Consider the following 12,031-nt stretch of genomic DNA (forward strand, 5'->3'; position numbering starts at 1 on the left):
CAGGTCTAACTTTTCATACTTAGCACAATTTTATGCTTAGCATGTGAGATATGCTGCACCCCAATAGTGGATGCTGATCAACTAGCTAACATTTTCTCACTTTGCCAAGATACTATGTGCAGATTCATCCAGCCATTGAAGGTGCTGGGTTGATATTCTTCGAATTTAATGTACTCTAAAATAAATTCATAACAAAATCGTTCGCAAATAATTGGGTACACATAAAAAAAAACCCATAACATGACTTATAAGGTATCATTTACCCGTATTTTCGTCCAAAGTCTGTATTACCCCTCCTCCCCAATTAGAAATTGTAAAGGTAAACACACGCGCACCGCGCATTTTCATTGGAAGAAGTAAGAACGTATTCTATTGGTCCGAAGGTACAAAGGTTGTAACACTCCTGACAGTCACATTCTGAAGTATACATTTAGCGTGGAGAATAATGGAGTGGAACTTTCTATCCGGTGTTGGTGCCTTATTTCTTGGCTACTATTCTTTAAACTTTGTGCTGCAAGTTCTTCATGGAATAAGAGCTTTTGTTCTTCCAGCTCTTGGTCTGAGGAAAACTCTCAAGAAACTGGGCGCATGGGCAGGTTCGTCGGACAAAAGCTTTCGTGATTTTCATACTCAAATCTTACGTTACTCCAGTTGATCTATCCTTAAAGTTTAACTGGCAGATATTTTGCTGCACACTTAATGTAGCTGTTCATTAATGTTAAGATCTTAGAAATTGATTGAGCTGATCTCCCCATGTTTATCATTTCCTTTTCATATTTTCCAGTGCGAACTGCTTGACTCAATTATGATGTTTGCACTCCTGGTAGAATGCCCCGGTGTAACATGACGGCGTGTGGAACAAATGATTGAATTAATCTCCGTGATGCGAAGGATTTTCGTTTTATCTTCTTACTGGCGCTGCACAATCTCTCCCTTTTTTTTCAAGGTTCATGCTAGGCCAGCTGATTTAGTTTCCCACATGTTTTACAGAAATTTGTTGCTTAATTACAAACTTTGCAGTGCCTGACTAATCGAGTTAAAGGGTTTTCTCTATAATTTGTAAACTAATTTATTCCTTGTGCATGCAGGGCTTAAGTCAAGAAAATTCATTTGAATCCTTTTACGTTTGTAGTCATCACAGGGTGTACTGATGGAATCGGAAAAGCCTATACACATGAGGTACTGTGATGTTTATTGTTTATCATCTCACTTCTGTTTAAGATGTAATAATTATATTTAACCATTGAATCAATAGTAACAGGTAATATTCACTCAAACAGTCAATTGTTCTCAAAATAAAGCATAAAATGAGTACAAACTCCAAGTGATAGAAGGCTGTGCTGTGTTGAAGGGGAATTGAACCTGTATACTACTGAAAAAAATTTCATCCGATGGCCAGTGAAGAGATTTGAACTTGGACCCCCTTATCATGACTCTGCGGTTTTCTTCCCCTGTCTGAGATGCCTGTTAGTTTTTTTTTTTTTTTTGTATAACAATTTATTCTTGTAAAAACTACACATGTACGTCAAGTGGTCTTACAGCATAGTAGTAATGTCAGAGTTACAAGTAACATGTAATTGGACTTTGGATTTCTTACCTTGAACTCATTTGACATCATTGGAGAAACAATAAAGGAAATGAATAACAGAGAAAGAAAAGTATAGCAATTATTACTCAAAACTCATTGGAAATTAATGAAATGGGAATACAGTTCTCTTTTAAATGAGTCAAAGTTGGATATTTAAATCTCTCACTAGTTTCATTCCATAATATAGGTCCAATGTCTTGAATATTAAATATACAATAAAAAAGATAAATAACGAAAATGGCAAAATATAGCGAATATTTTGCAATCTAATAGAAATTAATGAAATACAATGATGATTCTCTTTTAAATGAAGAGGAAGTGAGAATCTTAAATTTCTCATCAGCTTCATTCCATAATAATTATAAATAAAAGCAAATGATTCTCAGAGCAGATAATTATGTCTTTGTTGTACTCAAAATATGTCTGACTCAGTTGAAAGCTGCAGTGTATGTGTAATTTTGTGATTTTGTGCTAACCTGACAGCTTGCAAAGCAAGGCATCAAGTTGGTACTGATCAGTCGCACTAAAGAAAAGCTGGAAATGTTGGCTGCAGAACTAAGTAAGTAGTTTATTAAATGTTAGATATTTGTCAGTCTATAATTCAAACTTAACAAGATTAGTTTTTCTTCCCCTAGACCACTGTACTTTTCCTCATCACATCATGGTGACATCTCAATGGCTGATAAGCCTGTCTGTTCTCAAAAACTATTTACATTTTTTAATTTTTTAACTTTATTTAAAGAAGGAAGTGCAATAACCTATTACAGTTTTCTAACTTGCACTCCTCATCAAATAATCCCAACCCATCCCACCCCAGGGGAGTACACCCATCACACAGTAATCTCGTGCGTGGGAAATTAATGTCTCCTACCCCTAACCCTGCAGGAGACGGGACCTCCATTTATTCGTCCCTATCCGAGAAGACTAGAATATCTAGCCATTCCTTGATGTTATAGAAAGGTAGCGTATTCTTCTCAATTATTTTAAGACCTTCAGTGTTGGTCCGGCTGGGGCTCGAACCATTGACCTCCCACACAACAGTCCAGCGCTCTATTCATTGAGCTAACTGGGAGGTGGTGACATTATAACACATTTGGAATTACAGGGAGAAGTTGATCACATCTGATCACAGCTGAGAGTTAAAACGTCAAGGAGGATCTAGGAAATAGTGATGCTTTATAGATACATGTAACATATATCAGCCTTTTGTATCTAGAGATGTATTGTACTTTGATTCACAGAAGAAGCATATGGCACTGAAACTAAAATTATTGTGATGGACTTCACTGGAGGAGCTGAAATCTATGATGGATTAGGAGACAAACTTGCTGGTCTCGATATTGGAATATTAGGTGAGTTATTGCATAATGATAATGTTTTTTTTTTTTTTTTGCATGAAGGGATGAATGTGTACGTGAACCTTTGGTAGCAAGCAAGCTTTGGGTGCACTTTCATAAAATCACTACAACCGATTTATAGATACCATAGCTAAAATCTCTATTCAACAAACATAGGAATAGCATTTGATTTGTGTTCATTAGATTGCTGGGTACAAGAAGTCTTGAAAAGGACATTAATTTTGTTCATCATCAGAGTCACCAAGTACAAAAGACCTCCTCTGTCTTTGTTTCTTTGTTCCTTCTTTCCTTTCATACTTTCTTCCTTTCTCTTTATTTTTTTCAGTAATATTAACTTGTATGTGTTGAATTGTTTTGTAGTGAACAATGTTGGAGTTTCACATTACCCAGAATTTTTTGGCAATATGAAGCAAGAGGTAAAATGTGATATCAGTACACAGCTGTTTTTTTTTCCAATAATAATTAAGTATGGACTCAGAGGTTCCACAGCTAATCAATGTCACTCCAAGGGATCCCTGTGCCTTGTTAACATCAATTATTTTTTGTCATTGATTTCAATTGATTTGTGCAACGCACTTTACTGAAAAGGAGGAACTTCTCATTGTCTAATAAGCATTTGACATTATTCATTAATTTTGAATTACTGCTGGTATGCTAAATGTGGAAAAATTTCATCTATGAAAATAAAATATATTACATGATATACACTTTTAATATAAGAGAAAAATCGAGTTTCCAGATGGGATTTGAACCCACGACCCTCGGTGATCTAGTCGGATGCTCTAACCGCTGAGCTACAGGAGACTCTATGGCGAGCAAGGGTCAATTAGTGGGTATTGACTGGAACCGCATCACGCGGCTACACAGCTAAACATCAGCTAGCGCATAGAAGCTCACTAACAGCATCACGCTGTCACATTAAAGCATCACATGCAGCCAACCAGCTCCCAAAGTGAGCATGTAAAGATGAAATAAACAATTGTTAATATAAGAGAAAAATCAAGTTTCCAGATGGGATTTGAACCCACGACCCTCCGTGATCTAGTCAGATGCTCTAACCACTGAGCTACAGGAGACTCTATGGTCTCACGGAGGGTCGTGGGTTCAAATCCCATCTGGAAACTCGATTTTTCTCTTATATTAAAAATTGTTTATTTCATCTTTACATGCTCACTTTGGGGGCTGGTTGGCTGCATGTGATGCTTTAATGCATGTGATGCTTTGATCCATGTGATGCTTTAATGTGACAGCGTGATACTGTTAATGAGCTTCTATGCGCTAGCTGATGTTTGGCTGTGTAGCCGCGTGATGCGGTTCCAGTCAATTCCCACTAATTGACCCTTGGTCACTAGAGTCTCCTGTAGCTCAGTGATGAGAGCATCCGACTAGATCACGGAGGGTCGTGGGTTCAAATCCCATCTGGAAACTCGATTTTTCTCTTATTATTAAAAATTGTTTATTTCATCTTTACGTGATATACATTTTATTGAGCTTAATCACTTCTGCAATGAATATGCTCTGGGCATCTTGAATAATTATTTCACTTTTTATGTGAGTAATTAAAAGTAAGTTTGGATTTAACTCCCAGAAGTGATTGATTGACATGTAACTTCACCTTAATTTATCCATACATTATCCAACAAAAAGGTAACGAGAATACTCAAAGTTATTAAGTAATTGTCTTGATCTAACACCACATTCTCATTACTAAAATACAAGGAAATGGGAAGCAGCTAGAGGGGAGAATAAACAATCAGATCTTGGGAGCTAAAGGGTAAAGATACATGGGAAGTTGTAATTTAAGTCTTTTCTAAATAGTTGTAAGCTAGTACATATACAGACTGTGCCAGGATTTTCATGAATCTTTAACTCTTTCTTTTGATCATCATGTTGACCAGTATTTTTTCTATTAAAAGACACCAGCCAGTTCACTTATGATCTGTGTGATTTCTTTGTAGGATGCATGGAAGATGTTGAATGTTAACATTCTTTCAGTCACTATGGTCAGTACACTCTCATGCACAGCTGCTATTCCTAGAACTTAACGTGTTAGATATTTTTTTACAGTTGTTTGTTCTCACTTTAGAAGATGACTTTTATTTTTACTTTATTATTAGTACTATTAACATTATCATTATAAACATGTTTGTTTTTTTTTATCATTTTAATAGATGACTCGCACTATCCTTCCAGAGATGGCTGCCAGGTGAGATTGTTGTCATTTAAGACTTCTTTTTTAGCTTCATTTATCTTGAATGCAATCCGTATAACTGTAGGAAACTGGGAGATCGGCGATCACTATGCCTATTCCCATTATGGGAATCATGTGATTTCACTTGGGTGGCTACTACATTTTGGTTTTTCCTTTGCATGGGAACTGAGTTGGCCCAAGGCTGAGAGCTCTGGACTCCAGTTTGAAATGTCTTGGTCCAAGACCTGGCCGGAAAATTGCATCATTTTCTCGTTCATGTTGCTCTCTTATGGTGCCTCTCTTACGTAGGAGTTTAAACAGATATTGGTGAACTGTCACAGAAGCCTCACAAAAAGCCCTGAGTGTGACCTACAATTGACTGGCATTCTGTCCTGTGGGATAAACAATACCTTCCCAAAGTGCCTTCCTTTTGTCTGCTTTATCTTCTCCATTACTGTTTCTTACCTATGGTAACCCCTCTTCCAGCTAGCAAGCTTATGTTCACTCCATGTGTAGGATGGGAGGGATTGCCAGCAAGAAGTTGATTTTCTCATTTTTATTTTCATATAAAGATAGCTCTAAGGAAGTAAAAAAAAAAAAAAAAAAACAATATGTAGAATACATGCAGTTTATTTCCTCTACAGCTGTTTAAGAAAAGTAATTTGTTTTCCAGGTCTAGTAAAAATAATTTTCAAGTTTCCTATTCTGTGAACAAGTCCTAAACTACACATACTGCCCTTTTTTTTTTTTTAATTTTTTTATTGTTTTATTATAAGATTTATGAATACGAATGACTGTTTCCTGATGCATCCATGTTTTCATTTAGAGGAAGAGGTCTGATTATAAATGTGGCCTCAGCAGCTGGCCTGACTCCCACTCCACTGCTTTCCATGTACTCTGGGACTAAGGTCTGTGCTTCTCACCTTATTAATTTAATATGGACTACAAAAGTTATCCTAAAATAATTACCAACTTGACATTTATTGCTTTGCTCTATGGAAAAAATTAGTAAGAAGAGTTAATGGCCTGGAAGGAAAATTTGCTTTTCTCAGATGACTGGACAGTATTAATTTTAACTTCTGGACAATAATGATTTTAAATTCAGGAACCTCTGTGCATCTTTAACCGCAGTTCATGCATATATTCAGTCTTAAACCTTGACTCATCACTTCATGGGTTTATTACAAACCAATATAATGACCAGCTCCCAGTTGGCTTGTTAGCTCAATTGGTAGAACACTGCACTGGTATTGCACAGGTCATGGGTTTGAATCTTGTACAGGCCTGAATTTTTTTTTCACTAGACAGGCCTGTTTTTACTGCTTAAGTAGAGTTCATTACTGTGAAGATGGCTCTCATACTCCTTTCCTTCATGTATTGTATGATAAATCAAGCTGAGGAAAAACAGTGTGCATAATCATTTGTTTGACTTTTTTAAATTAAAACTATTAGAGAAGAACAGTTTTTGTTTCCTACATACTTCAGTGGTGAAAGGTTTTTGTTCCATACCATTTGAAAGATACTGGGTATAATTAGATCACAAACTTGCACAATCATTAGCTTCCAATTTCCTTGATAACTGAATTGGTTAGAGGGCTATGTCAGTATCTAATAGTGTTTGTGGGATTAAATCCCTGTAAACCTAGATTGTTTTTGTTTTGTTTTATTTATTTATTTTTTAAGAGGGGAGTGGGGGGGTTATGACAGCTAATCAGGTTGGTGCATAACTTTGATAATCTTTTGTCTGTAACAGCTTACTTTTATTTGCAGGTGTTTGTGGATTTCTTCAGCAGATGCCTGAATGCAGAGTATTCTTCAAAGGGCGTCATTGTTCAGGTGACTGCTTTTTCCCAAGCACACTTAAGTTGCTGTCAGTGCCTTTAATTAGTGTCATAACCATGTAGTACTGTGAGAGAGATCCAGGTGCAAGAACTTGCCATATCATTGTGTTGTGTCCTTAGAAATACATACAGGTCTCGGCAAATTAATTGTCAGGTAAGCCTGACGAAATGTAGGGGGGTAATCTCATGATAGACTAGCACACCCCCCCCCCTCATCTAGGAGGGAGTAGTACTACTCCTTGTGACTGGTTAGGGTCAAGGTTAGGGAAAAGCTTGCCCTATGGAATCCAGGACAGTTTTTGGCTGCATGAGCCTCTTGGCTAAAGTACAGACTTGACCAAGAGTCAGACTTGCAAGTAGGCATCACCATTAAGGGAAGTCTAATACATATTTTTGATGATTCATCTTCTCCTGCACAATTTTCATTTTATCAAATGTGGTAATATATTTAATCTATACAATTTTTAATAACTATAAAATTTTATTTTTTTTTTCAATTTCATATTTTGTTTTTTTTTTTGTTTTTTTTGTTTTTTTTTGTCATTTTCAGTGTGTGCTACCTTACTATGTTGCCACTAAGATGAGCAGAATCAGGAATCCAAACATATTTGCACCAGGCCCAACCACTTACGTTCGTCAGGCCTTGGGAACACTTGGAGTGGAGTCCAGGACTGTAGGATGTTGGAGCCATGCTTTGCAGGTATCTACATGTACACATGCTTTCATTTAGCCCTGAAAAAAACACATTGTCTAAGGGCCAACATTATTTAAATTAAGGGTCTTTTTACAAACTATTTTGTATAATTTTTAAAAATCAGGCCTTCACAAAGGTGTCACAGAATTTTTTTTTCGATTTTTTTAATCCTTGTTTTCTGCTAACTTGTCATTTGTGACACCTCAAATAAACCAGGTAGAGCAGAAAAAGACAGAATCTAAACATTTGACAAAGGTTTGGTGGCTAGTTAATTTGTGGTGGTACTGTGCAGTTCACATGGGGTGACTTAATGAAAAACAAATTTCCTCTTCTGCAACAGCAAAACGCTCTTTCATCTTGAGTCAGCTGTTAAAGAAAGACTTTCTCCTCATTATTCGCAAAGCATAAAAGTTAGAAAATATCTTTGGCTTCTATTGATAATACCAAACACAACGAATATATGAAATTCATATATCTGAACTGCGGTTATAGAAACATATTTGTGCACGATCCTCGCTGTAACTGAGCACTATTTAAGCAATAGTGAAAATCATACGGCAAAGACGTTTGTCACATTTTTATGCTAATTGAATTTTACTAAATTTACGCACTTGTTGCCCATTCATTTACCATACCTTATAATTTTCACTTTCTAAAATTAAAATTTGTTTCCGAACCTTATTTTCAATGGTTTCGAAAAGAGGTATAGGACAGCCCACTTCATAACGCTGGAATCCTTTGGCAGACGATAAACAGAGAATTCAAACTCTTTTCCTTTAATCCTTTACATTGTGTCTACCTCAACACCGACCTTTTCAAGCTGCTCACTGATTCCATATGCATCACCTAGGAAAAAAACTGTTAGGAACCACACTGAAAAAATTCAGGCCTGAACCACTGACCTCTGCGATACTAGTGCAGCGCTCTACCAATTGAGCCAACTGGGAGCAGGTCATCAAATTAGTCCGACATAAACCCGTAAGATGATAAATCAAACACAACGAATATATGAAATTCATATAATAGTCCATTTTACAGTTCTGTGCTTGGTTGCCAAGCCTTTGAACGGGAGTGAGGCTAGAGATGACCTTGTTATGATACAAACCTTGCTGCCTTTCAAATGTAAATCACTTTGTTATCATGCTAACTATATACAGGTCTCTATCACAACAAGGTCATCTTTAGCCTCACTCTGAATCAAAGGCTTGGCAACTAAGTACACAACTGTAAAATGGCCTATTATCTGGAATTCATGTAATACCATCGGATATTTTTCTCACCTATAGGTGGTCCCGTGACACTTTTAAACCAATTACGCGCTAGCGAAAATATTTTTTGGATCACAAACAAAATTCCAAAAGGATGAGTGTGTTACTGTTTTGCCAATGTAACACTGACGTTCCTACCGGAAATTTTTTTTTTTTTCTTTTTGCAGAACTGGTTTATATCACGGGTTCCAGACTGGCTGAGGCAAAAACTGATGTGGAATGTCAATACAGCGAGGCGAAGGGCTGTCTTGAAACGACTCCGAGAGAAGGAGCAGAAAGACTGATGTGTTAGGCAAATGTTTCTGAAGGAAAGAGAAGTAGGAATTCCGTCAGTGCAAGCAAGGAGTGAATCATATTCCAGCTCAGAACTGTTAGTGTGGGAAAAGAAATGATTGGAAAATTCAAACTAAATTTTGGTCCTTATTCTAATTCTTAGGTTTTTAATTACAGCTAGCAGAGCTTAGTGTCTTATTTTATCCATTTTCACTCTCCTCCCAGGTTGCTCTGAAAAGATTGTCTGAAGACCGTCCGTAAATAAATCCAAAGAGTTTCTGTATAGTTGTGTAATTCTTCGAACCACTCCTTCAATTATCGTTTTTCTCTTAGTTACAGTTAACTCTCAACTAAATTTTACCGCGATATTTAAGTGCGCGCAGATGACGTCATTCACTAGAGATCAAACCTTGGTACGGGTATAAACTGCCCGTTCATTCTTTTTCCAGCATAAGTTTTAAAATTCCCCTTCTCATTCCTAGCTTTACTATTAGGTGACTGCAACAAGCTAACTGCTTTGTGGCGCCCGTTGAGTCCAGGTAATAACTTTGAAAGCTTCAATTTAGGTATGCCGAACCTGAACCATTCCCTCCCCATCTGCCCACCCCGTGGGGTACACAAGAAAAGTTTTGGTGGATGTGTGTCTTTGTTGGCCTCTGAACTTTGTTCCGTTCACTTCGCCACCACGTTTACGAAATAAGGAAAAAGTCGCACCAAAAGAGGTGCAAATCGGGTCTACTCACCCGGTAGGGCTATTCTAATACTAGAACAGTTGAATAAGCAGGAACAGGTCGTAAAAATAAAATAATTTCCAACACATAACAAAACCAAGATGGGTGCTGCAGGAGAAATATAACATACTTCATGGAAAGTGCGCGCGTACACACGAGTTATTGTGGCGTATCAGAAATCGAACAAGTGAGATTTCTGATACAAAACAACTCGTGTGTAAACACCGTTCGAAGCACTTTCCATGTGGTATTATGTTTGTTCTGTTCATACTGAGATTGAACACCCTCAAATTATGACAAGCTTTATTTAAACAAACGTGGTCAAACAACAATCTCTGAAAGAAAGCAGCTTCGTAAAAAGAGCTCAAATGAAATCCAAAAGTTATGAATCCAAAAGTTATGAATCGTGGATAACGAAACAGACCTTTGCCCTGACCAGCAAGGTGTCTCACGTGGCCATAGCAATGGGAGGGGCTGGCCAAAATCATCCTTTTGGATACCCAGGGCCGTTACTACAGTCATTTACGACATCTATGTTTAGCCATAGGCTGTCACCGGCGATGTCTTCTACGCAGCAGCATTCGTTTAGCGCTATGCGTCCACTCCAACCATCCGTGCCCCAAGGTTTTCCTTTACCGCCGAAACCCATCATTCTAATCCTTTCTTTTAAATGAAGCTAAAAGGAAACATCTCAAAATGTAACGGATGTGAAGGAAGCTTTCAAAAAGACTCTCAACCTGTTGATAGCTTGGCAGTCATTGGACGTTTAGAGGTGGACTGGTATCCAAATATGTACTTAGATGGCACAAAATGTTGGAAGTTAGGAAGAGCACAAAGAAGATACTACCATATTAACACAGCATGTCTGTACATACGTCGTCCCTGTTTCCATACAGGCCACTTGCAAGGTCTGTTGAGGAGAACTGGGGAAGGCCTGTCTCGAATGGAAGAGCTTGTCGCGTTCGTTAAGCAGTGCTTTCCTGGAATTGAATTTGAATAAATGGCAGACTAAAGCATTGCTATATTTTCTTTGTACCCTTTTAATGAATAATCGAGATCGATTAAAGGGACGCTGACCATGTTAACCTATAATTCGACGAATGATTTGCTGTTTATTTTTTAGTTTCACGGCCGTTAAAAAATAGATGTTAATAATTAAAAATAAACAAAAGATGAAATAAAAAAAGTCGATAAAAAACAAATGAAGCCGGGGGTTCGATTGTTCCTCGAGGATCTCCGGGTAACTTCGGAGACCCTCGGATAGTTTTCGGTTAATCATCGGAGTATGTTCGGAGCTCGTACACTCTTTGGAAAATCATCGGAGTTGTTTTGAATTAAAAAAACAGACGTTAAAATATTCCGGCGGAATTCCGGATTCCGGCTTTTCCAGACTACCAATGAACACTTCAACTTCCCGTACGGCTCACACATGAAAAAACATGATACGCGGCTCCTGATTGGACGTATCGCTTCAGTCTCACATGCGAGAAAAGCGATACGCGACATTTGATTGGTTTACATAGGTTTGCGAACGAAAATTTACTCTGTGGCTTTTCAGTGTGTAAATCTCAGTATGTATATAATAAAAAGGAATACAGAAGCCCGCAGTCCTCATCGGCAAAACCACAAAAGGGCGTAAAATTTTTGATATCCTTCGAATTCCTCTTTAACAGGGCCACGCCTATTTTACTCAGACAGTATGTATATTCCCCATTGTCTTCTCTCCACATCTCCTATCATTCTGACGTGGAGAAATTATTCATCAATCAGGAGTTTCTCTCGTTGGTGATCATTACGTTCATTCTCTTTACCTTTATACTCGATTCAGCAGTGATATTTCGAGGAGATATTAGTTGTTAGTCACTCTCAAAGATATCCTAGTCCACTAAAACACCCTGTGTTAGACATTCAGTAATAAATATAACCCTCTTTAACCCTGCTTAGACCGATCAAGAGAGCCTGTCTAGGTAAAAGAGTATCCTCGCTTTACGTGGGGGAGGGGGTGGGAAAGGGAGGTGGGGTGGCTCACCTGACCATTCTGTTATGGTCAACAGTTTATATTCTCTTGGTTAGAGCAGTATGCAAGA

At 37.7% G+C, this 12,031-nt stretch overlaps 1 protein-coding gene across 1 annotated transcript; it reads left to right on the forward strand.

Moving 5' to 3' along the window:
- The first annotated feature begins 396 nt into the window (after window positions 1-396).
- LOC111331594 (very-long-chain 3-oxoacyl-CoA reductase) lies at window positions 397-9,496 on the forward strand. The gene is made up of 11 exons (XM_022936744.2): window positions 397-596; window positions 1,133-1,179; window positions 2,072-2,147; window positions 2,830-2,940; window positions 3,307-3,362; window positions 4,905-4,949; window positions 5,118-5,152; window positions 5,964-6,045; window positions 6,908-6,973; window positions 7,529-7,678; window positions 9,108-9,496. The coding sequence occupies exons 1-11, from the start codon at window positions 446-448 to the stop codon at window positions 9,222-9,224; spliced, it is 936 nt and encodes a 311-aa protein (XP_022792479.1). The 5' UTR covers window positions 397-445; the 3' UTR covers window positions 9,225-9,496.
- Window positions 9,497-12,031: the final 2,535 nt, after the last annotated feature.

This window comes from Stylophora pistillata, chromosome 3 (assembly GCF_964205215.1).
Source record: "Stylophora pistillata chromosome 3, jaStyPist1.2, whole genome shotgun sequence".
Lineage (NCBI taxonomy): Eukaryota > Metazoa > Cnidaria > Anthozoa > Scleractinia > Pocilloporidae > Stylophora > Stylophora pistillata.

Excerpts from the sequence above, each read along its gene's own strand:
- LOC111331594 (XM_022936744.2), top strand. The coding sequence starts at position 446 with ATGGAGTGGAACTTTCTATCCGGTGTTGGTGCCTTATTTCTTGGCTAC. Across the intron at positions 597-1,132 it reads GAAACTGGGCGCATGGGCAG|TCATCACAGGGTGTACTGAT; the intron begins GTTCGTCGGACA and ends TTACGTTTGTAG. Across the intron at positions 2,941-3,306 it reads TCTCGATATTGGAATATTAG|TGAACAATGTTGGAGTTTCA; the intron begins GTGAGTTATTGC and ends ATTGTTTTGTAG.